Genomic DNA, 26,736 nt, shown 5'->3' with positions numbered 1-26,736 from the left:
ATCATGGAACAGTGTGTTCCATGCTAGGAGTAGTAGTACTACCTTTAAAAATTAAAAAAGAGAAAAAAGTTAAATGTCCACACTTGATTAAACACATTATTAGAATACATTTAATTACATTAAAAATTAAAATAAAATTATTAAAAAAAATATGATTTATTTAAATGACCCCTTTCTACATTTTTATCATTGTCTGCTACATTTCTAGGTCCCTGCCCGCCCACATAAATTGGTCCCTGTTTAAAAATTTATTTAAAATTTCGTTATAAAAATTGTTAAATACATCTTTCTCCATCCTTATCATGTGCTATTTTCTATTACAGCATTTATAGAATAAATATAACATTACAGAAATCAGGTTAATGACCCACATACATACTTTTCCACTCCTTGGGTATAAAATATAATTGCATTTTTTATTGATGATTTGGTATTAGTTTGTTTTTCAGCCTTAAAAGCATGAATTGAAGCAGTGATTTCCTGGTGGTATAGTAGGAGGTAGTAGCACTGCTGTGACTTGGTTTAGTTCCTCATGGCTCCCATTCTGCGGTAACCTCACACCTAAGTGATTTATGCGGGTGTGTGCACAGGGCTTAATAGGATCACATGATCGCCTGAACTCCTGCCAAATAGCAATGTCTGACTGATCATCTGCTTGTGAGCACAAATAGGTCAGGCTGTTTTAATATTAATGCTTCGCTGTCCTGACATTCATCCACAATGACAAGGTCATGTGGGTCAGGAAGTCTCAGCGTTATAATATAACTGGATCTTTCATCGCATACCCTGTCCACTGCAATTGAGATTGTTAGGTTAGAGAGCAGTGTGATGCATACAATTATTAAAATGGGACATATTTATGTAGCTATGCCGACAATGGAAAATGCTATCTTCTGAACCTAGAGAAAAAGGAAAGGAATTCACATCTAAACCTGCTGGGGTCGTGATGTCACGGCCGCGCCGCCTCAATGCAAGTCTATGGGTGCCACGCCCCTCCCATAGACTTGCATTGAGGGGGCGTGGCTGTGACATCGTGACTCCTGCATTCAGAACAAAATGTTCCAGACGCTGGGGCAGTGGAGTACCCCTTTAAGGGTTCAGGGTACCTCACAGTAAAAGCACCAACTCCACTGTTCTCTGGTGCCCAGAACCCTACTGCAGTTTTTTTTTTTTGGGTGAGGTTTTGCCATGAAGGAAATGCCCACTAAGGCATGTGAGTTGCCTTGTTGTAAGACCCCCACCATCAGAGTTATTGATAGCGTTTAGCTCAGTATCTTCTATGTTAGAGAATGGACGCCAACTGGTCATGATGGATCCCATTGACGTTTTTAATGGGGTCCATTGGGTTGTACAGTCTGGCTCTGATGGGCAAAATTTCACATCAGGTCTGTGGAGTTCTAACCTAGTTTTGGCTTTAAAATACTGATGTAAAAGTGACCTCTTCCGCCCGGAGATTCCCAGTGCGGCCAGCGCTGACTGAATCAGTCGGCGCTAGGACCGCGCGGACACTGCAGTCTCCAATAGACTGCAATGTGTTCCATGCAGATTTCCGCCTGAAGAAAGAGCAACGCCTTTCTTCAGGCGGAAATTTCCAAGCGGATTTTCCATTCACAAATTCCGCTTCACAAATTCCGAAGTGTGAATTTGTGAACGGAAAACCATTCACTGCACTATGCATTTTAGCAAGCAGAATTTCCGCCTGCAATTTCAAAGAGGATTTTCAGGCGGCAATTCCGTAGTCTGAACCTAGCCTAATAAGTCCCATGGGAAATGCTGGGTACAGGTGTACGTGGATTACCGTATATATCCTATGGATATAGTTGATCTTTGCTCTGTCAGCAGACTCCTTTTTTTATTTTTAGCTGTGCAGCTATTCTAGCAAGTGAACAATTTATATGTACACAGAAAATGTAGTTGAAAATTCCTGTTTAGTACTGGATAAGTTCTATAAGTGACCAGCCTGTGCTTTTTTTTTTCTCCACCTGTCTTTTATGGGTTCATGCAGCAGATGTACAGTATTATGTGACTGTTTGCAGATTGATATCAGAAGTGGGTTAATGTATTTTGCACAGTCAGTACATGAACACCACTCTGGGGAGAGGACACATTTAATGGTTTTGTTTTTCCCTGTCCCCTACATTGTGTCAAGCACATGACTGCTGCATGTACACTTTAATAGCCTAGTCATAGTCACATTGAAGATTGAATAAACTAGATGGCCTGTGAGTTTGCTAGGGAAAGTTCCATGAAATAAATATGCCTTTCCTGGGGTCTAGAGCGCTGCTGTCGGCCCTTTTCACCCCCTGGTTATCGGCGCCGCTGCCCGTTCTGTCCCCCTGACTATCGGTGCCGGCGCCGATAGCCAGGGAGAGAGAAGCGGCGCCGACAGCCAGGGGGAGAGAAGGGGCAGCGGCACCCATTGCCGGCGCCGCTGCCCCGTTGCCTCCCCCCATCCCCGGTGGCATAATTACCTGAGTCCAGTCCGCGCTGCTCCAGGCCTCCGTCGTGCGTCCCCAGCGTCATTGCTATGCGCTGAACGGCGCGGCGCATGACGTCAGAGCGCCGCGCCGTGCATAGTAACGACGCTGGGGACGCACGACGGAGGCCTGGAGCAGCGCGGACCGGACTCAGGTAATTATGCCACCGGGGATGGGGGGGGGCAGCGGCGCCGGCAATGGGTGCCGCTGCCCCTTCTCTCCCCCTGGCTGTCGGCGCCGCTTCTCTCTCCCTGGCTATCGGCGCCGGCACCGATAGTCAGGGGGACAGAACGGGCAGCGGCGCCGATAACCAGGGGGTGAAAAGGGCCGACAGCAGCGCTCTAGACCCCAGGAAAGGCAGGGGGAGAGAAGCGGGCAGCGATGGCCTCTCTCCCCCTGCCTTTCCTGGGGGTATATCGGGGTATACACGCGCACACACGCACCCTCATTTTATCATGGATATTTGGGTAAAAAACTTTTTTTACCCAAATATCCTTGGTAAAATGAGGGTGCGTGTTATAGGCCGGTGCGTGGTATACCCCGATAAATACGGTAGATCATAAACTGGGGTCTAAAACAGAAATGTTGCAGAAATTATTTGTGACCTATAATTTTTTTACACCGCTGTAAGTGCAAAAAAAAAATTGTGTCCCAAACTGGACAGACTTGTGTGCACAAAATCCACAGTGTATGACAAATGAGTAAAAAAGAAATCATCTGTTTAGAGTGGATCAGCTGGTCTCCTTTTCTCCTCACCTTTTCTAGATCTGTCTGTAAGAAAGCTTTACAAACAGGAGCATAGGGGATAACTCCTGCTGCTGCTGCTTCCCTAATCCTTTCAAGATTTTCTGCATGTTCTGAAAGTTTGCAGAAATCCTGCAGACCTAAAAGGTGTTTTTGATTTATAATTTTTTTTTATTTTTTTTTGTGGGGGGGTGAAATGAGGTTATCTCATGTTAACTTGTAAATAAAATACCAAACACTGCTCAAAAAAAATAAAGGGAACACTTAAACAACACAATGTAACTCCAAGTAGATCACACTTATGATAAATCACACTGTCCACTCAGGAAGAAAGAAATTATAGGCAATTAGTTAGACACCCCCAATAAAGGAGTGGTTCTGCAGGTGGTGACCACAGCCCATTTCTCAGTTCCTATGCTTCCTGGCTGATGTTTTGGTCACTTTTTAATGCTGGTGGTGCTTTCATTCTAGTGGTAGCATGAGACTGAGTCTACAACCCACACAAGTGGCTCAGGTAGTGCAGCTCATCCAGGATGGCACATCAATGCGAACTGTGGCAAGAAGGTTTTCTGTGTCTGTCAGCGTAGTGTCCAGAGCATGGAAACGCTAACAGGAGACAGGCCAGTGCATCAGCAAATGTGTAGGAGGCCGTAGGAGGGCAACAACCCAGCAGCAGGACCACTACCTCTGCCTTTGTGTAAGGAGGAGCAGGAGTAGAACTGCCAGAGCCCTACAAAATTACCTCCAGCAGGCCACAAATGTGCATGTGTCCACTCAAACGGTCAGAAACAGACTCCATGAGGGTGGTATGAGGGCCCGACATCCACAAGTGGCAGTTGTGCTTACAGCCCAACACTATGGAGGACGTTTTGCATTTGCCGGGGAACACCAAGATTGGCAAATTTGCCACTGACGCCCTGTGCTCTTCACAAATGAAAGCAGGTTCACACTGAGCACATGTGACAGACATGACAGAGCCTGGAGATGCCATGGAGAACGTTCTGCTGCCCGTAACATCCTCCAGCATGACTGGTATGGAGGTGGGTCAGTAATGGTGTGGGGTGGCATTTCTTTGGGGGGCCACAAAGCCCCCTTTGTGCTTGCCAGAGGTAGCCTGACTGCCATTAGGTACAGAGATGAGATACTCAGACCCCTTTCTTTTCCTTCTGTCCAAATGATGAAAATATCATTGATGTAACGGTAGTATCTGTAGGGTTTGTGAAGTTGTGTGTCTAGAAATTGTTCAAGATCAGCCATTAATAGGTTGACGTATTTTGGTGCCATCCTGGTCCCCATTGCAGTGCCCATCATTTGTAGATATGTCACTGTTGAAGCTGAAGTAGTTGTGTTTTGGGATGAATTCTATGAGTTTAGTGACCACGGCTGTATTTCTGGTTGTGGGTTTGGGATGAAAGGAACAGGGAGCAGGCATCAATTCCATCTCTGTGAGGGATGTTGTTGTACAGGGATTCTACATCCATTGTTACTAATATGGAGTTGGCAGGCAAGTTTGTAATTTGATTGAGTTTAAGAAAGTCAGTGGTATCCTGTATGAAGCTTCTGGTTTGTTTGACAAACTTTTTTTAATAGGTTTTCTACTAGGCCAGAGATCTGTTCTGTTAATGTGTTCATACCTGTTATTATTGGTCTGCCTGGGTTCCCAGTTTTGTGGATTTTTGGAAGCATGTAGAATGTGCCTGTTATGGGATTTGTGGGTATTATTGTCTCTAATCCTTTCTGTGACTCTTTTGGGAATGATTCGATCAATTTCCTCAATCTCATAGTGTATTCTTTGGTGGGGTCTTCTGTCAGTTTTTTATAGTATGTAGTGTCTGACCATTGTCTGTTTCCCTCTTTGATGTAATCCTCAGTGTTCATTATCGCTACTGCTTCTCCCTTGTCTGCTGGGTTGTCTGTTATAGTTTGAATATTCCTTAAGTTTTTGATGTCTTTCTAGTTTTGAGAGATTGTAGTTGGTTTTATAATGGTGTTATGTGACCAAGGATGCTGTTCTTAGTCTGAAACTTGCAATGTAGCTGTCCAGTTTGCTTTTGCATCCTGGTGGAGTGAAATCAGAATTCTTTTTCTTGATATTATAATCCAGGGTTGTTGTAGTACTGTCCTCTTTCTTGTGATAGTACTCTTTTTTTGTCATAGTCAGTCAGAGTATTGTTTGATGTCATCCAGTTTAGTGCTTGGACAGAATGATAGTTCATAATCTTAAATATTTATAATTCCTGAGTTGTCTGTATTGTTGTCAGGAGTTGTGGTTATATTGTTGTCAGGAGTGGTGGTGAGATCATCGGTGGTTTCAGGTATTCCATTGCTTGTAGTGATCCTGGTTTCTCTCTCTGCCTGGTGTTGGTTGAAATTTTGAGTTTGAGGAGTTTCTTATTTTTCTTCATGAAAAGTTCTTTTATGTTTTGTGTTGAAGTATTGTATATGATTTTCCACTTGCGTTACCCATACATTCTGAAGTAGGGATTGTTTTTAATGTTTAATGTCTCGTCTTTTCTTGACTTGTACAGTTGGTGGATAAAATGATTCCTAAGTTCTTCACTTGTGCGTTAGCAGAGGTCTTGAACATATGTGTTGTAGCCAATGGATTTTTGATCTCAGTCCTTAAAGGGGTATTCCAGGATTTTTTTTTTTATTATTATTATTATTTGACTATGCTACAGGGATTGTAAAGTTAGTGTAGTTCATAATAATATAGTGTGTGTGTGTGTGTGTGTGTGTGACGGTTTCAGCCTATGGTTGCCGGATCCGGCTGAAGGATGGGAAAACCAAGGGCTCCCGTACCCCAGCCGGACCAGCGCTGAAATCCATTTACTTTAATGAGACAAACTGTTTTCCCCTCCCCCAGCCGGACCGGCAACCGTAGGCTGAAAACGTGGTGTGAATGCAGCCTTAGACAGACTTTAAATGTAAGGCTCTGTTGCATGCACAAAGAGCAGGTAGAGAAGTGCTCAACCACCTTTTTTTTTTTTTTTCCCCAACGCTGATTTTAACTTGATTTTTATAAAAAAAAAATTTGGTCCAAAGTGAACATTGCAGACCTCTAGAAAAGTTAAATGTTGAAAAGCATAGGACCATAGTAAAGTTCCTGTTTCTGTAAGGGAAAGGTGTGAAGCAGAACCATGATTGAATGTCACAAACTTTGGGTGACTGTGACCATTCATATGCAACAGTTAAACGTTAGGTTGTCAATTTTGAAACTATCAATTTCGATATTGAAAGAGAGAAACCCATTGGAAGACCTATTTTCTGTGTCTGCCTGCAAATGAGAAAGTCATCATGACAAGCTCATGGAGGACCCCCAAATATTGGCAAAAGTATTGCTACGTGTCAGACAATTTCACAAGAGAGCGTGTGCAATGTAAACTCTCCGCTCTTACTCAAAGGTCTCATTTGGATACCCCTTTCTCCTTATGTAATTTTTTTCAATTACCCCCCCCCCCCCCCCACCCCATCCTACCAATTTCCATCTCATTCACTCTACCTAGACCTCATGCTCCTTATATTCCCTCATACTTAACTTCTAAACTCTCCTCCTCTCTCCCTCCTTTTTTCCTTATTTTCTCTACTTCCCCCTTTTACATACAGGCTTTTTGTAACTAAATGTATGACATGATTATGCAATGTTCTTTTTGTTTTTAATTTCATTTTCATGTATTCCCCGCTTTGATTCTGTAATTTGAAAAATGTATTAATAAAACAGTTATACTAAAAAAAAAAAAAAATAGATATCCATGATGTTGGAGCAAATACGTGGTAATTTAGTAGACCTGGTTGGTGTATTTGGTGTTTGTATAGTCTTCATATTCTTTGGAATAGATGGGATGTCCTGTTACTGTTTTAACAGCTGCCATAGGTCATGTGCCGCCTCTTAGTACAGTTTCTGAAGTACAGTAAACTTGGATTAACATCTAAGTGATATTCTATTGCAGTGCTATCTAAAATATATTTAATATGTTGCAGAACATCTGGAAGGTCATTATAGTAAAATATGATGTATGTTAGCCTCATAGTACCTCAAAATCCTACTATCCTTTACACTTACACTTACACTTGAAGTTGTAGATGAGGGTCATTTTGGGTTATTTATGGAAAGAAAACCCCCATTGTGTTTTTCATCCATGTGATAGATAGCTGAACAGGTTGTGAGGAACCAAGCAAACATTTTCCTGTATCTCCGCTTCTTGGACCCCTTTTGAAGTTGACTTCTGAAGTGGAATGAGGAGACTGTGTTTAACTGTACCTACATGCCTTGATATGTGTAATACATTTCTAAATTTTGGGAGACATGCCTTGGTGGATTACATTTTTCAAATTCTAAGGTTTGCCTACCTTTTGTCTGAAAACACAGAGATCAAGAGATGAGGCTTCAGCCAGATCAAAACCCTGTCATACCAGCAGTAGTGGAACATGTACCATCTCCTCCCGAACAACGTCAGGATCTGCCCAGCCTGCCAGGGAGCAGCTGCCAAAGTACCAGGTATGAGTCCCCTTTTTCAACTTTAACCATTTGCAACCAAAGTGAAAATTAAAAATAGTTCTGGCTGCTTGGAATGTGCATGTAATGTTTGTGAACTTTGCATACAGTCACGTGACCAAGCAGGTTGGATTTTGGTCTGATCACATATTTTAGGCAGCGTTCCAAAAAAAAAAAACAGCACAGGACAACTAATGGCGAGTAATATGCAAGTTTCTATGTGAGGTACCAGCATAAATTACTGGGCTTTCTGTAGAAACAAATTATTTCTCCTGCAGCAGCCCTGAGACCCGAATTCCAATTTTATTATGTGTTTCTGGTGGCATCATTATGGTTCTGATTGGTTCAGACATTCAGTTAGGTAAAAAAAAGTAAATGCTATAATCTTTCCCATAGTGCTGCAAGAAAAAAAATATTGTATTTTTAACATCTGTCTCCATCCTGACACTTATTTGAGCATCAAAATCTAAAACGCCTCATCATAAAAGGGTTAACTATGCTGCAAGAGTGCAGCTTGTAGTTTGGTTCCCTTTAGGCTAGGTTTCCACACAGGTTTTTTTTCTGGTGTTTTTTGGAAAACTGTCACTGACGTTTTTGAGCCAAAGCCAGAACTGTAGTCAACAGGAACAGGAAATATAAATGGAGGACTTCTCCTACCCATTGAATACACTTCTTAATTTGGCTCAAAAACTGCAGTGGCACTTTTACAAAAAAAAAAAAACTCCAGAAAAACACGTGTGGAAACCTAGCCTTACACTACTTAATTTTGTCTGATATTCTACTCCATTGCTTCAGTAATTCAAACATTTGGTCCAGGTATAAACTCCCACCCAAACTGACATTGAGCTTATATAGACACAACTGGATGCAGGGCATCAGGCACCTAAATGGTTCAAAATAGGTCCTATTTCGATGGGACGACATGATGATCGCGGGGCATCGGTGTCCTCAGCCACTTGATTGCCCAGCATGCAATTGCACTCAAGGCTTAACATTATAGTGGGTGGGAAAATATTCCGTAAAGGAGTTATGATGCTTTATGAAATTGATGGCCAATTTTCTGAAAAGGCCATCAATATTACTTCCACAGTGGTCCCAACACCTATGTTGATCAACTACTTGAAGGGGATGCAGCACCTGTGAGAGCACTTGCTGCAGCCTCTTACTTATTTAATTGTCCCAATCCTTGGATTGCAGCAGTGCAAGATATTGCTCTATTGATTTGAATGGGACCACTGTACCTTGCACCACTACTTCTAATAGGTCACCACAGCCCCTTTAAACAACTGATCGCTGGGGAATCCCCACCGGACTCATATTGATGACCTATCCTGATGGTAGGCCACCAATATTAGAAAGCTGGAGAAAACCTTTTAACAGTGCCTTGTAAATGAGTTTTCCCTATACAAATTTTGTTCTATAAGGGTAGGGTCAAACGTGCCATGTTTTCTGCATCTGATTTGGATACCCAATGACATCAATGGGTAGGAAAATACACTTCAGCAAAATACGGCACATGTGACCCTACCCTTAGACTGGATTAAAAAAAATCTAAAGATTAAAACTGAAATGTGGGTTAAAACATTTTATTTATTTTATTTTTTATTTTATTTTTTATTTTTTTAATCAACTGGTGCCAGAGAGTTAAACAGATTTGTAAATGACTTTTATAAAAAAAATTTTTACCCTTCCAGTACTTATTAGCAGCTGTATGCTACAGAGGAAATTCTTTTCTTTTTGAATTTCTTTTTTGTCTTGTTCACAGTGCTCTCTGCTGACACCTCTGTCTGTGTCAGGAACTGTCCAGAGCAGCATAGGTTTTCTATGGAGATTTTCTCCTGCTCTGGACAGTTCCTGACGGGCATCAGGTGTCAGCAGAGAGCACTGTGGACAAGACAAAAAAGAAATTCAAAAAGAAAAGCATTTCCTCTGTAGCATACAGCTGCTTAAAAAGTACTGGAAGGGTAAAGCTTTTTTTTTCATAGAAGTAATTTATAAATCTGTTTAACTTTCTGGCACCAGTTGATTTAAAATAAATAAATAAATAAATAAATAAAATGTTTTCCACCAGAGTACCCCTTTTTAAAGAAAAAAAAATTCTCATTTATGTATTATAGAATGGATTACACAGTATAACATTTGCTTATATAATCCACTATAGAAGGAAATGATTCCTTTAAAAATGGAAGTCAATCATTAGTGTGAATACAGCCGTACAATATTCCTTTTGACAACTGACTGGAAGCACTGAATGGGAAGTCTCGTTTGTTCAGGTCTCATGACTGTGAGTCACTGTACAAATATTCACCTCCTATTACAAATACGTTTTATGATGTCTGGATATTCCTGAATACAGCATGTGAGGGTACACCCTAGGTACAATACTCCACTGTGTGAACTGCTGCACAATTCCATCTAGATACTTCCCTGAGTTTCAGTGTAATAGAAAGTAATACTCACTGTTTTTATGACTTGTTTGCATTCCTCTTGAATAGTAAAATCATGTTTTTATAGTAGGGTTGTTTTTGTAGTTCTGTGACCAGTTACTTGTTTTTACAGTACACAAAACCGGCCTCGGACGTGAACATGCTGGGGGAAATGATGTTCGGTTCTGTGGCAATGAGTTATAAAGGTTCCACTTTGAAGATTCACCTAATACGGTAAGATGGCTTGAGCGAATGGTTACTGATATTCTGTATGGACTTCATATCTGTATCTGAAAACAATAGGGAATGCACCTGCAGTTCTTGTCTGATATACCAGAAAATGTCATTACAGTTATTATTGCTGTGGCCTTGTACGAGAAGCAGCTGCCCCCAAAATACACAGAAATTGGTGCATTTGCAACAGTAAATCTGCCCAATTGTTAGTCAGTGAACGGAATGTGCTGCAGGCAAAGATGGACATAAAGGATTCAGCAATGGTTTGTCACAATGAGGCCAATCAGATGTATCCCTTACTAAAAAGAATAGAGATGAGCGAACTTACAGTAAATTCGATTCGTCACAAACTTCTCGGCTCGGCAGTTGATGACTTTTCCTGCATAAATTAGTTAAGCTTTCAGGTGCTACCGTGGGCTGGAAAAGGTGGATACAGTCCTAGGAGACTCTTTCCTAGGACTGTATCCATCTTTTCCAGCCCACCGGAACACCTGAAAGCTGAATTAATTTATGCAGGATAAGTCATCAACTGCCGAGCCGAGAAGTTTGTGACGAATCGAATTTACTGTAAGTTCGCTCATCTCTAAAAAAGAACCCTTAGGCTCTGTTTATGTGGTGGAATTCTGAATGAAATTCCACAGAAATATTCAGCTCATAAATTTAGCAAATTTTAGTGCACATTATATTTAGTGGGGATTCACACAGCAGGAAACGGGACTCTAAAATCAAGCGGAATCTGTGTTTTGAAAGCACAGCAATCCCGCAAAACATCCGCAGTCTGCTTTTCTGAGTAGAATAGCAGTAATTCCACCGTGGGAGTTTTAGGAGACAGAAGGAATACTGTATGACTGTAGTGTTAGGCTATTACCATAGTGATGCATAGCATACATAGCAGCTTTAAATGCAAAATTGTATAAAACGTAAATCGTTGTTTTTGTAATGATAGATGCTAAACATGTAGCAAAAGTAGACCTAGAATTTAAAGAGACTCTGCCACTAAGTTTATGCTTACATATCTGAGGACAGAAAAAACTAGTAATAGAGAGACTATAATGCAGCTGTACCTCTGATATCCTAGAGACAGAGCAAAACACTGCCATTTCCCCTGCCTACCCACCAAGTATACATTATGGGGGAGATTCATCACAATTTGTGCAGAAGAAAAGTCGACCAGTTGCCCATGGCAACCAATCAGATTGCTTCTTTTGTTTAAAAAAAAAAAAAAACCCTGATTAATGAAAGCAATCTGGTTGCTATGGGCAACTGGTTAACTTTTTCCTCAATGCCGGTCTTGATCTTAATCTCCCCCAATACATCAGCTGGTGGGTGGAAGGAACAGGACTTTATGTATACTACTTCCGGCTGTGCACTCGTAACTCGGGGGACTACTTCCCTGCACTTGATGTCCTCTCTGCAGAGATATGAGAGGAATGGCTGCAGAGAATGCTGTAAGTGATGCATAGTTATTCTCTGTCACTAGTTAATACTGCCCTCACATACGGTAGCATATTCCTAGTGACAGTCTCCAGTGCTTCTTGGTCTTTGATGCATGAGGAAGTTGAAAAAAAAGTATCCAAACTTTGCATGTTGTGTTTTTTTTGTTTAGTGCGCAACCTTTTTGCAAATACAACTCTAAGATTTGTCAGTATTGTATTATGTAGTTTTTCATGTTTTTCTGTCTCTGTACCTCCTGATGTAGAATTGTCACAAACGTCTAGGGTAAAGCAGCAGTAGTGTGTGTGCATGCTCATATGGCAGAATTCTGTATAGTTTGAAATGCAGAACCCATGTAACTTTTACTAGCAGACCACAGCCTACTTGTATGGAAGTCTACATAGTAGTTAAAGATTTCGTTGATTGGAAATACACATTGTGAGAAAAAAAAAAAGACATGTCACTTATTGAGAGTTTCACACGTGGAAACCGTATTGTGGAGTCAGGATGCAGACTTGCCCTTTTGAATGGGGCTAAATCGGTGTCCAGAAGATCAGTGTACAAAGTGAAAAGAGACATAGTAATGTTTTTTTCTCTTACTGTTCAGGTGTCCTCCTCAACTCATGATCAGTAAAGTGTTCTCTGCAAAAGTTGGAGGTTTTAGTGGAAGCACCAGCACGTAAGTATTTTATTCCCCTAAGGGTATCCTCATAGAGGTTTTCTTTTGTTCTATTTCTCTATTGTTACTTATTTTTTCTTTATTTTGTTTGTTTAAAATGCAAAAATGAACACCATTATTGTTGGAGGCACAAATGATTTCTAGGTGTGCAGAGTCCCAGCGGTCAGCGGCGTAAGAAGCATTTACTCCTTAATTCACTGATTACACCTGGCAGTATTCAGTTTGACAAATAATTACTCTTTGTAGAAGGGACTATAGGGGCGCAACAGGACAATACAGAAGCCCCTTCATTTAAGCCATTGATAGGGGTCAGTGTTTGAATCCCCACCACTGGGGACTCGTTTTTGGTTTAGTCATTGAAGGTACACTTAAAATTATTTGGAAAACCTGCATAACTTTTTCCTTTTCAGTTAATATTTTCTCCTGTTTATTATATCTAAGGGCAAAGGTTTATCCATAAACGCATAACACACACACACACTCATCAAAATATTCAGTATACCAGTTCTAATTTTGTTTTGATTTTAATATCTTAAACCTCTACAATACTTTAAATTATGGTGATATACATCCAGACTGTAGGTGCGATTGCTGCTTGTTGTATTGTAAGTATTATCTGAACCTGTGTTTTCAAGATTTCCTTCAAGTCTGTTTTTTGCTTTAGAGACCTATCAGAAAATTACATATCGGAGCCAGAGCCCCCCCATGAGTATTAAAATAATGGGGCTCCCAGCGCTCTTCTAAGGCATTGTGTCCCCTGGTGTTCAACGCCAGACATCTGAGCTAATGCATTGGTACTGGAGTGCACTCTGTCAGTGGGCAGACTGGGTGGGCTGAAGGGTTCTTACCTGTCAACACATTATGTGTCCAGCAAAAACAGACTTTCAGCCTTTCTTTGCACAGCTTAATGAATACATTTCATATGCTATAAATGTTCTTGAATATTATGCTTGACTAAATTATAGTACTGTTCTAAGAGTAATACTCACAGTATATTATATTTACTTTAAGCTTCTTCTTTTTTTTTTAAGTTTACAGGATAGCATGGAAAACATCAGTCATGATGGAGTCAAGCTGGGTGTGAGCCATGCAGGACATGGTTTATGTCAGAATGGATCCAATCTAGGTATATATGTAGTACTTTCTTTATTGATATACAGTTGATGGCCATTGGTCCGGCTTTTTATACATGAGATATGAACTGAGACATGGACAGGGGTTGATGTCCTCAAACGTTTCATCACTGTTCAATTTAACCCCTTGTCTGTATGTCCTATAGTTGAGTCTTTATTTTCTTGTGTTCTCTAGAGTTGTTGTGTTTTTTTTGTTTTCCTTTCTTCAATTTTTGCTTCCACTTCCTGTTTTTAGGTATTTTACAGATGTGTGGGAGCAAACTGCTGCCCGCCATGTTGGAAGCACGTCCCCTCCGGCTCATCCGGAGTGCCTCTTTCTTTGCAGGTTTGTGTGGAATGCAGAGTAATTTGAAAGCCACACAAACGGCCTGTGTAATTGTATGATTTAGAGCACCAATGGTCCACTCCGAATTACACTGGGTCCATGTTCTAGTTATTAATTTATTTTTATTTTTTTATTTGTATATATTTTTTGTATTAGTGGTTTTAAATAAAGGTTAATAGAATTGTACATGCTGTGTACTGCATTCATACATCTCCAATGCTCTGTTAAAACTTCCTTTTATAGCTTTGATTTTAGAGGAAATCTGTCGCCAGGTTTATGTTGTCCTGTTGGACAGCAGTGTAGACTAGTGACAGAGAGAGTGATGTTTTATCATGTGGTAGATCTCTCAAAATAACTGTTTACTGCACACTAGTCCTGCCATTGATGTACACGCTCGGCAGTCCTGTATATTCACTGACTGACTGCTTTCTGCATATACTGTGTATAGACAGAAAGCTCTACATCAGCAGTGGGCAGGGAAGCAGCAGTGTGGTCTTCAATAGAAATAAGATTTTGAGATCTGCTGAATGAAAAACACATAAGTCATAAATCTCTCACATCATGATCTATAGTGTCAATCTACTGGTTGACAAAATAAGCACTAATAACATGAACCCTTGTAATTCTGAAATTTACGGTCTCTGTACGTTATTGAAGACAAATTGTTAACAATTGTGAAGTGGAAATACATCAGCATGGTTTTCTCTAATTATTTTGGGTGGGCACTTTTCTCTTCCATCTTGAGATCTGCTAACTGTGGCACAAAGTATTATTACTCATGTAGTAAAGTGCAGTCTACTTGGCTCATCGAACAATTGTAAAAGGTTCATAATGTTCTGTATTGTATTGAACAAAACATAGAAAAAGCACACACAAAGGTGCAAACCTAATGCAAATGTAAAAAAAAAAAATAGGCTAATTTCTCTATCGGCTCCATTGGGGGACACAGACCGTGGGTGTATGCTGCTGTCTCTAGGAGGTGTGACACTATGGCAACAAGAAAGTCTGCTCCTCCCAGCAGGATATACCCTCCTCCAGGCCCTGAGGTAATTAGTTTAAGCTTAGTGTCTGAAGGAGGTGGACATGGTCTGGATTTCTCCAGACCAGGTCTTATGTTTTATTGTTTTCCCAGTTAGGGAATGTGTTAGTTTTTTATTCCTTTATTCTTTCCTGTTTTCAGGTGGGGACTCAGGGACTCCAGTTCCCTGTTTCCCCATTGCGAATAAGGGGGCACAGACATTGCGTATATGCGCTGTTCACCCCTCCTCGCCAACTGTCAGCGCCTGGGTTGGTACCTCATGGGTCCGGGTCCCCCTATTCCCTGCTCGCCTCGCTCGCGCATAGCAGCCAGGCGTGATGCAGGTGATAAAAGCTGGCTGAAGACTTCATAGGAAGATTTCATGAGGTAAGTTCTTCTGACGGAGGTGAGTATTTTTCCCCTTTTTCTTCCAGGTAGGGACTTTCAGCCTCTGGAGACCCCCTATTTTGGCCCACTCTTGGTAGTCTTTATGGGGCCTGGCTTGAGGAACCTTGTTCCTCCTCTTATGGGGTTCCTTTATTCTTGGGGTGGGGGATGAATGTCTCCCGTTTTATAGCGGTGTGGAACAGAGTGCAAAGTTGTGAGGGAAATGTGTTTTCACTGTCATGGCTCTCCTTTTCTGCGGGCTGCCTCCACTCGTTCCCACTCACCTGGAGAACTTGTGAATGAGGTTTCCGATTCGGCATCTGACTCAGAGGACTGCACAGATATACCTGATGTGGTGTACTCATTGGTTTCAGCCATAAGAGACACCTTCTATCTTAACCCCTTAAGGACACATGATGTACTGGAACGTCATGTGTCCACTCCCAATCTATAACGCGGGTCGTCATAGCGGGTCTAACAACGGCCGGGACCCGTGGCTAATAGCGCGCGGCTTTGATCACAGTGCCGTGCTCTATTAACCCTTTAGACGTGGTGTTCAAAGTTGAACGCCGCGTCTAAAGTGAAAGTGAAAGTGTGCCGGTTAGCTCAGTGGGCTGTTCGGGATAGCCGCGATGAAATTGTGGCATCCCGAACAGCTTACAGGACAGCAGGAGGGTCCCTACCTGCCTCTTCGCTGTCCAATCGCCGAATGACTGCACAGTGCCTGAGATCCAGGCATGAGCAGTCAAGCGGCAGAATCATCGATCACTGGTTTCTTATGAGAAACCAGTGATCAATGTGAAAGATCAGTGTGTGCAGTGTTATAGGTCCCTATGGGACCTATAACACTGCAAAAAAAAGTGAATAAAGATCATTTAATCCTTTCCCTATTAAAAGTTTTCCCATAAAAAAAAAGTGTAAATAAAAACAAACATATATGGTATCGCTGCGTGCGGAAATGTCCGAATTATAAAAATATATCGTTAATTAAACCGCACGGTCAATGGCATGCGCGCAAAAAATTCCAAAGTCCAAAATAGTGCATTTTTGGTCACTTTTTATATCATGAAAAAATTAATAAAAAGTCGATCAATAAGTCCTATGAATGCAAAAATGGTACCGTTAAAAACTTCAGATCACGGCGCAAAAAATGAGCCCTCATACCGCCCCATATGCGGAAAAATAAAAAAGTTATAGGGGTCAGAAATTACAATTTTAAACGTATAAATTTTTCTGCATGAAGTTATAATTTTTTCCAGACGTACGACAAAATCAAACCTACCGTATATACTCGAGTATAAGCCGACCCGAGTATAAGCCGAGACCCCTAATTTCAACCCAAAATCCCAGGAAAAGTTATTGACTCGAGTATAAGCCTAGGGTGGGAAATACCTCATCCCCCCCCTGTCATCATCCAGACCCGTCATTAACATCCTCATCATCCCCTTGTCATCATCCCACACATCCCCCCTTCATCATCCCCTTGTCATCATCCCACACATCCCCTTATCATCCCACACATCCCCCCTTCATCATCCCCTTGTCATCATCCCACACATCCCCTTATCATCCCACACATCCCCCTTCATCATCCCCTTGTCATCATCCCACACATCCCCCCTTCATCATCCCCTTGTCATCATCCCACACATCCCCCCTTCATCATCCCCTTGTCATCATCCCACACATCCCCCCTTCATCATCCCCTTGTCATCATCCCACACATCCCCTTATCCCACACATCCCCCCTTCATCATCCCCTTGTCATCATCCCACACATCCCCCCTTCATCATCCCCTTGTCATCATCCCACACATCCCCTTATCATCCCACACATCCCCCCTTCATCATCCCCTTGTAATCATCCCACACCCCCCCCCTTCATCATCCCCACCCCCCTTCACTCGAGTATAAGCCGAGGGGGGTGTTTTCAGCACGAAAAATCGTGCTGAAAAACTCGGCTTATACTCGAGTATATACGGTATATAAGTAGGGTATCATTTTAACCGTATGGACCTTCAGAATAAAGATCAGGTGTCATTTTTACCGAAAAATTTACTACATAGAAACGGAAGCCCCCAAAAGTTACAAAACAGCGTTTCTTTTTCTATTTTGTCTCACAATGATTTTTTTTTTCCGTTTCACCGTAGATTTTTGGGCAAAATGACTGATGTCATTACAAAGTAGAATTGGTGGCACAAAAAATAAGCCATCATATGGATTTTTAGGTGCAAAATTGAAAGTTATGATTTTTTAAAGGCAAAGGGCAAAAAAACGAAAATGCAAAAACTGAAAACCCCCGGTCCTTAAGGGGTTAAGGACCCAGGAACTTCGGACGTTGCTCCAGAAGTATCCTTTCATCGTGCCCGACCGGCACCCAAGATTTTCAGGTCTCACGGATATGGCTGACTCTGTGCACTCATTGGTTTTGGCCATAAGAGACACCTTCCATCTAGAGGACCCAGGAACTTCGGTCGTGGCTCCAGAAGTTTCCTTTCATAGTGTCCGACCTATTCCAGGGCTGCCTCACCTCGTTTCCCATTCACTTGGAAAACTTGTGGATGAGGTTTCTGATTTGGCCTCTGTCTCAGAGGACCGCACAGATATGCCTGATGTGGTGAACTCATTGGTTTCGGCCATAAGAGACACCTTCCATCTAAAGGACCCAGGAACTTCGGACGTGGCTCCAGAAGTCTCCTTTCTTTGTGCCCGACCGGTACCCAAAACTTTCAGCTCTCACGCTGGTATCCGCCTGGTGGCACCCTGACAAGAAGTTTCAGGACATGAAGAAGGTTCAAGTGCGGTATCCCTTCGCCAAGGACCTCATTGCTCGGTGGACCTTCTCTCCAACTGTGAATCCAAATCCGCCGGTCTCCCGCCTCTCTAAGGCGCCTACCAGGCCGTTGGCTAATGCGGCTGCCTTCAAGAATCCAGCGGACATGAAGGTGTATATTTTGGCAATCTCTGCCTTTTCCTGCTTTTGCTTCTGCCTGGGTGTCAAAGGCCCTTTTAGTATGGTCTTCCAACTCCGCCAGGGTAGTCTTCAAGATCCCTCTGGAGGATTTATTTAATCTAGCTCTCCGATGCTCTGCAGCCGGAGATTTTTTCATTGTTCTGATTCCATGTGCAGCCACTGTGCTGCCCTTACCACAAGCTACCTGGTAGCCACCGTCCCTTCATGTGGCTTTAAGCCTGGACTGCGGACGCCAGGCGGCCCCATCAGGCACCCGTAGGCCTTCCTCGGCCTGAAGGGTCGCCCCCACCCATGACCTCTCTCGGGTGGTTGGTCGCCTCTTACCCTCCGGGATGCCTGGACATGCAGCTTCAGGGGAACGTTTTCGAGGTTTATTCCAACCTCTCTGTGATCTCCAAGAAAGGCGTTTATGTTCGCCCAGTGTTGATTCTCAAGTATCTCAGCCAGCATCTTGCGTTCCCATCCCGAATGAAGTTTCTCCATTCGGTGCTGGCGTCCATGGTTCAAGGGGAGTTTTTCGTTCCTCGGTGGACATCAAGGATGCCTGTCTCCGCTTCTAATTGTTTCCTGGTCATCAGCAGTACCTCCGCTCTGTAATTCCGGACGGTCATATTCTATTGTGGCTATCCATTTCGGTCTGGCCACTTCTCCGCGGACCTTTACCAAAGTCCTGGTGCCTGTGATAGCCTTTTTTACGGACAACAGTTGTTTCCGTAATTCCTTATTTGGACTACCTCCTGATCTGAGCTCCGACCAGGACCCAGATCCTGGAGAGTCTTAGTCTCAACCTCCAGACTTTGCCTCACTTCGGTTGGATGGTCATTTGGGACAAGCCCAACCGCTCTCCTGGGGCTCTAGTTCGATGCGGCCTCTGCCCGCTTTCGACTCCGCCGACTCTTTTCAAGAGTCTGATGCCTTCGGCTCCTTGCTCCAGTTTCCATTCGCTTTTGCATGGATGTCCTGGGTCGATTGGCAGCGGCCGTGGAGGCCGTGCCATTTGCCCAGGTTCATCACCGACCTCTTCAACTGGTGATTTTCTTCCGGTGTGACAGGTCTCCATTGTCTCTCGGCTCTGTCTTGTTGGTCCCTTCTCTGGTGGCTTTGTTTCCCCCCTCATTTTTTTCGGGGGTGTTCCTTCCTGTCCATCCCTGCCAGTCTGTCTGGCTGGGGAGGTGTTTTTACGGACTGCCCGGTCTGGGGTCTTGGCCCCCCGAGAAACTTTTTCCCCTTCAACATTTTGGGGCCCAGGGCAATTCTTTCTTTGCTTGTTCTTTGGAATTTCCCTCCTGGGCGGAACTCAGGTTTCCGGCCATCTCGGTTATCTTCAGTCTGGCCATCCCTGGGATGTGATCTTCTCAGTCGGTCCTCAGTCGTCCATGGCACTGGTCCCTACATCCAGGGTTGTTGGCTGTGATCTGCAACCCCTGGGGAGCTCCAGGCGTGGACCTCTGCTTGTCCCGCCACAACCGAAGCGTTCCTCTCTCTTGGTCGTGCCTTGCCCTGCCTTACCTTATCTGTATCTATTTGGTGGTCGGGCTTTGCCCTACCTTATGTTACCTCCCTTTCTTCTCTTTTTGGGGTCTTGAGGAAGCTCTCAGTGGGGCGATTCCGCCATTCTAGTGGCCCAGCCTGGGCCCGGCAGGCATGGTACGTTGTCATGGTCAGGCTCCTGAACGACTTAACGTTGCGCCTTCCCTATCTTCCAGACCTCCTATCTCAGGTCTCCTGTGCCACCCCTATTACCGTCTCTGCTTTGACGGCGTGGTGGTTGAGACCGCGGTTTTGAGAGCCGTGGTTTTTCTCTTCCCAAGTCATTCGCACCATGCTCAAGGCTCATGAATCGTCCTCGGCAAAAATTTTCCGCCGTACCTGGCGGTCTTATTTTAGTTGGTGTGAAGCTCAGGTCTTGTGTCCTGTTACCTTTTCGGTTTCCCGTCTTGTCTCTTGCAGTCGGGATTGGAACTGGGGTTGTCTCTCAGTTCCCTTAAGGGTCAGGTTTCGGCCCTTTCTATTCTTTTCCAGCGTCCTCTGGCTTCTAATTCTCATGTCCTGACCTTCCTTCAAGGAGTAGCGCATGCTGCCCCTTCTCCCCCTTGGGACTTGAATCTGGTTCTGGGGGTACTCCAAGGTGAATCTTTTGAACTCCTTGGGGAGGTGTCCCTGCGCCTCCTTTCTTGGAAAGTGGCATTTTCTTGTTGTTATCTTCTCCACTCGGAGTGTGTCTGAATTGGCAGCTCTCTCCTGCTGTTCTCAGTTTCTGGTGCTTCCCCAGGACAAGGTTGTCTACCGGCCAGATCCTTCCCTTTTGCCTAAGGTTGTTTCGGCCTTTCATCTCAATGAGGACATTGTTCTTCCGTCCTTTTACCCCGCTCCTTCTCATTCTAGGGAGCATTTGCTCCACATACTGGATGTGGTTTGGGCTGTTAGGTATTGCCTCTCTCTCTTCTTCGTTTCGTCAATGCGATTCCCTTTTCGTCCTTACGGAAGGTCGTCGTAAGGGATAACCTGCTTCCAAGGCCACCACTTCTCGGTGGATCCGGTCTGCCATTTCGGAAGCCTTCGCTGTAGGGGGAAGATTCCTCCCTTCAGAGTGGTGACTCTTTCTACCCGTTTCTGTTGGGGCATCCTGGGCTCTCAGAACATAGCCTTGGCCTCGCAGATTTGCAAGGCGACTACCTGGTCGTCTTTGCACACTTTCTCGAGGTTCTACCGGGTTCATATCTTCGCATCGGCTGATGCTAGTCTGGGCTGTAGTCTGCTGCAGGCGGCAGTGGAAAAGCAGTCTGCCTGACTGATTATCTGCCCACCCAAGGGACGGCTTTGGTACGGCCCACGGTCTGTGTCCCCCAATGGAGCCGATAGAGAAAAGGAGATTTTTTAACACTTACCGTAAAATCTCTTTCTCGAAGGATCCATTGGGGGACACAGCTCCCGCCCTTTTGGGTTTCTCTTTGGTTCTCTGTCCGAGGGTGTGTTCAGTTATATCTTTTCTTCTGTTCTCGGACAGTTTGCGTTTTTTCCTTGACCTGTTGGTCCTCTCCTATTGCTCAAGTACTTAAACTGATTACATCAGAGCCTGGAGGCGGGTATATCCTGCTGGGAGGAGCCAACTTGCCATAGTGTCACCTCCTAGAGACAGCAGCATACACCCACGGTCTTTGTCCCCCAATGGATCCTTCGAGAGAGAGATTTAATGGTAAGTGTTAAAAAATCTCCTTTTTGCTATATACTTGAACAGAGTTTGCACTTTTTTATTTGCGTTTTCTATGTTTTGTTTGATATAAATTTCAGAGAGGAATGGACACCCATTACAACCAATCAGATCGATTCTTAAATTTTTCACATGAAAGAAGCAATCTGGTTGCTATGGGCAACTGCACCACTCTTCCTCTGCATAGGTTTCCCCCTATATCTATGTTCTGTAGTGTCGTAGTTATGACCATTTTTAAAGTGGCTATGCATTGGAGAGCAGTAGAAAGTGCTTTCTCGGAGTATAAACTGAATTAACTGTTATTTATTTATTTTTTATTGCATGAAGAATGGTGGAGGTACTAACCTACTTGATACTGACTGACCTTTTGCTTGCCACTGATAGGCTCGCACATTGTAATGATTTGTTGTTTCTGTAGTCCTATAGAGAATGCATAGATTCAGAATCTAATTAATGTTATCTATTGTGCAGCTCACAGCACTCCTGTGGACATGCCAAGCAGGGGACAGAATGAAGATAAGGACAGTGGCATTGCTCGGTCAGGTAACTACTTTACTTTAAGATAGGTTTCCAGCTAACTCTCCCAGAAAGTCTGGTAAACTGATACACAATGGCTGATTGCTCAGTAATGGGGAAAAAAAAGCTTCATCTAGCATTCTTGATAAAAATTTTACTTTATTAAATCCACTTTTTCAGGTACAGTGGGGCAAAAAAGTATTCAGTCAGCCACCAATTATGCAAGTTTTCCCACGTAAAAATATGAGAGGCCTGTAATTTTCATCATAGGTATACCTAAACTATGAGGCATAATGTGATTTTATGGGGTTTTTTTTTCCTCATTGTCTGATTTTTAAAGAATTTATTTGCAAATTATGGTGGAAAATAAGTATTTGGTCAATAACCAGTTCATCTCAATACTTTGACCTCTGTCATTGCCAACAAAGGGTATATAACAAACGTTTTCTGTAAGTCTTTCCAAGGTTATTACACACTGTTGCTGGTATTTTGGCCCATTCTTTATGCAGATCTCCTCTAGAGCAGTGATGTTTTGGGGCTGTCGCTGGGCAACACAGACTTTCAACTCCATCCAAAGGTTTTTTATGGGGTTGAGATCTGGAGACTGCCTAGGCCACTCCAGGACCTTGAAATGCTTCTTACGAAGCCACTCCTTCATTGCCTGGGCGGTGTGTCTTGGATCATTGTCATGCTGAAAGAACCCAGCCACGTTTCATCTTCAGTGCTTTTGCTGATGGAGGGAGGTTTTCACTCAAGATCTCACGATACATGGCCCCATTCATTCTTTCCTTTACACAGCTCAGTCGTCCTGGTCCCTTTGCAGAAAAACAGCCCCAAAGCATGTTGTTTCCACCCCCATGCTTCACAGTAGGTATGGTGTTCTTTGGATGCAACTCTGCATTTTTTTTCTCCTCTAAAACCCAACAAATTGAGTTTTTACCAAAAAGTTCTACTTTGGGTTCATCTGACCATATGACATTCTCCCAATCCTCTTCTGGATCATTCATATGCTCTCTAGCAAACTTCAGATGGTCCCGGACATGTACTGGCTTAAGCAGGGGGACATGTCTGGCACTGCATGATTTGAGTCCCTGGGGGTGTAGTGTTACTGATGGTAGCCTTTGTTACTTTGGTCCCCGCTCTCTGCAGGTCATTCACTAGGTTCCCCCGTGTGGTTCGCGGATTTCCGCTCACCATTCTTGTGATCATTTTGACACCACGGGGTGAGCTCTTGTGTGGAGCCTCAGATCGAAGAAGATTATCAGTGGTCTTGTATGTCTTCCATTGTCTAATAATTGCTCCCACAGTTGATTTCTTCACACCAAGCTGCTTGCCTATTGCAGATTCAGTCTTCCCAGCCTGGTGCAGGTGTACAATTTTGTTTCTGGTGTCCTTCGACAGCTCTTTGGTCTTGGCCATAGTGGAATTTGGAGTGTGACTGTTTGAACTTATCTGTATAAGGCCGCTTTCACACTATAAAAATTAATCTGTAAGGAACGTCCGTCATAAAAATCTTGAAAATCGGCCATTAAGAGGCTGTTAGAAAATCCCATTATAGTCTATGGGATTTTTGTAATAGCCGTTTTAACCCGTTATCGCCCGTTATTAATAACTGCCGTTATCTTGTGACGGACAAAATAACGGGAGAAATAGTGCATGCTCGAGGTAAAAATTCCTTCCGGACTCCAAATATGGCAGGTAACAAGTGGAGAACAGAGGAGACTCTTAAGGCTAGGTTCACACAATGGAATCTCTGGGCAGAAAACTTCCGCCCGGAAATTCAGAGTGCGGCCAGCACCGACTGAATCAGTCATTGTAGGACCGTGCGGACACTGCAGTCTCCAATAGACTGAAATGTGTTCTGCAAGTATTTCCGCCTGAAGAATGAGCAACGCCATTCTTCAGGCGGAAATTTTCAAGCGGATTCTCCGTTCACTAATTCCGCTTCACAAATTCCGAAGTGTGAATTTGTGAATGGAAACCATTCACTACACTATACATTTTAGTAAGCGGAATTTCTGCCTGCAAGTTCAAAGCGGAATTGCAGGTGGAAATTCCGTAATGTGAGCCTAGCCTTAGGCTAAGTTTCCACTTGTTTTTTTTTTCTGCAAATTTTGAGCCAAAGTAAGAAGTGTATTCAAAAGGAATAGGACATATAAAGGCAGGACTCGCACTTCTCCTCCCTTGTGGATCCACTTCTGACTTTGGCTCAAAAACTGCAGTGGCAGATATCCAAAGACTGCCAGAAAAAAAACCAAGTGGAAACTTAGCCTTACAGAAGAAGTCACAGGTCTCTGAGAGCCAGTAATCTTGCTTATTTGTAGGTGACCAAATACTTATTTTCCACCATCATTTGCAAATAAATTCTTAAAAAATTGGACAATGTGATTTTATGGATTTTTTTTTTTTCTCTCATTATGTCTCTCATAGTTGAGGTATACCTATGATGAACATTACAGGCCTCTCTCATCTTCTCAAGTGGGAGAACTTGCACAATTGGTGGCTGACTAAATACTTTTTTTTTACCCCACTGTAGCTTACAACACACACTACCACAACCAATGAACTATGCGTTTTTTAAGAGCATGCATTCTCGTGTGTTTTTTTTTTTTTTTTTTTTCCTTCTCTTAAAGCAAGAATGCCCATTATGTGTGTGTGTATGTGTGTGTGTGTGTGTGTATATATATATATATATATATATATATATATATATATATATATACACACACACATATACACATTTTATATATATATATATATATATATATATATATATATATATATATATATATATATAATTTTTTTTTTTTTTTTTTTTATATATAAAAAAAAATTCTTTCTGTACTTACCTATAGCACCTCTGGTGTACAGCTCCAGTCCCTGGCTGCAAACCTCTTCCTGTGAAAAAGCATGACACCTGAGCGGCCGGATGACACTCTGGGCCCAAGTGTCATGCTTTTTCACAGGAAGAGGGTCGCAGCCAGGGACAGAAACTGGACACTGGAGGCACCCTGGGAGTGATTTAGGTAAGTACAGATTCATTTTTTTAAATACTGTAGTATGGGCTTCCTTTCAAGGAAGAAAAACCCTCCTGCCAGATAACTCCTTTATTTTAAAGAAATTATAATTTGCAAGTTTGTATGACCAGGATTCACTAATTTAGTGCATCGGATACTAAGTTTTGTGTTTTATTTTTAATAAACTGCTTTTGGTGTTTTTTACAGCCTCTCTGAGCAGCCTCCTGATTACCCCTCTCCCTTCCCCAAGTACCTCCTTTTCAAGCAACTGTGCAAGCAGCTATCAACGGCGTTGGCTGAGGAGTCAGACCACCAGTTTAGAGAATGGTGTTGTACCACGATGGTGAGTAGTCAGCCTCCCTTTGTTTTCACACTGTAGAAAACTATACTACAGAAATATTAATTCAGGTCTCTACCATACAAATTAAAAAGTTCTTTTTTTGGGGGGGGGGAATTCTGAGCAGACTGCATATTGACGACAATGGTGATCTGCCTGGATATTTTGTAGGGTTGTGTTTTTTTTTTTTATTTTTATTTTTTTTCATTCAAAATCATGCCCTTAACCCCTTAAGGACCAAGCTAATTAAGCCTGTACTCCCCTCAAAGACCAGGCCTGTTTTTTCAAATCTGGGATGTATGTCTTTATTTGAGAATAACTCTGTTAATGTTTTGCCAATGAAAACAATTCTGACATTGTTTTTTGTCACAATTTGTACTACATGAAAATAGTAAAAGTTAATCGATATCATTTGTATTTTTTTATTTACAATGCAAGAAACCGTGACATTTTTGAAAGAAAGATGTTTTTTTTATTTTGACGTTAATAGGTGACATATATTTATACATAATGTTTTTTTTTTATCAAAAATTATAATTTCATATGTCTACTTTATTTTCTCAACTTTTTTTTTATTATTATTCACATTTTAAACGTATTAGAGGCCTAACAAATTTACTTGACATTTTGAAAATTTGAAAAGTACATCTTATTTTTATGTGCTAAGCAAGGATTGCAGCAACTGAGAAGCAGTATAACATGGGGAACCCCCCCCCCCCCTGCGATGTGGGGTGCTGCAGAGGAGACAGAGGGAGCCCCCTCCCTCTGTCATAACACTTACAGCCAGCGGTCACTTCTGTGTGATACAGCTGAGTCCCTGCCGCGATCTCGTGGGTGCACTGGGCAGCACCCACGAGAATAATGGACGAGTATAGACGTCCATTTGCGGGAATGGCTGCCAAACTGGACGTCTATACTCGTCCGTGGTCGTTATCAGGTTAAACTGACCCTTGCCAGTTTAACGCCAGAATACCCCTTTAATGAAACACTGCAGCATCACATGTTGGTTTTGTACTAGATTTGTTTCCACTGAAAAAAGGAAACCATAACATTTAGATCTTAAACCAGACGTACACAATGTATTATTGCCTCTTTTATATATGTGGCAGCTGCAATAAAATATCATAGTTATCTTGGTGAATATACACACTTGGCATTCTTTTATGGTGTTTTTGGCACATTTTGCAATAACACTTGTTATGAATTTTGTGCTCCATCTCTGAAGAGAACCAGCTATCTGCTCTTGTAAACTACTGCAGCTGGACTGGCATGGAAGATTCTCTCTACTTTCAAACCATCCTTTAGTGGGTCTTGTCTCTTTATCAACTG

At 42.7% G+C, this 26,736-nt stretch overlaps 1 protein-coding gene across 3 annotated transcripts in view; it reads left to right on the top strand.

Moving 5' to 3' along the window:
- The window catches only part of FNIP2 (folliculin interacting protein 2), a 116,676-nt gene that overhangs the window by 56,106 nt on the left and 33,834 nt on the right, over positions 1 to 26,736 (top strand). For all 3 annotated transcript variants that reach the window (XM_056561666.1, XM_056561671.1, XM_056561657.1), the window contains 6 exons: positions 7,591 to 7,719; positions 10,276 to 10,376; positions 12,418 to 12,489; positions 13,521 to 13,615; positions 22,009 to 22,080; positions 25,278 to 25,413. In XM_056561666.1, coding sequence (XP_056417641.1) covers positions 7,591 to 7,719; positions 10,276 to 10,376; positions 12,418 to 12,489; positions 13,521 to 13,615; positions 22,009 to 22,080; positions 25,278 to 25,413 — 605 coding nt within the window. The remainder of the gene's footprint in view (positions 1 to 7,590; positions 7,720 to 10,275; positions 10,377 to 12,417; positions 12,490 to 13,520; positions 13,616 to 22,008; positions 22,081 to 25,277; positions 25,414 to 26,736) is intronic.

The sequence above is a fragment of the Hyla sarda genome, chromosome 1 (genome assembly GCF_029499605.1).
Source record: "Hyla sarda isolate aHylSar1 chromosome 1, aHylSar1.hap1, whole genome shotgun sequence".
Taxonomy (NCBI): Eukaryota; Metazoa; Chordata; class Amphibia; order Anura; family Hylidae; genus Hyla; species Hyla sarda.
Note: the sequence above shows the minus strand (reverse complement) of the source record. Positions and strands in the feature narration are given on the sequence as shown.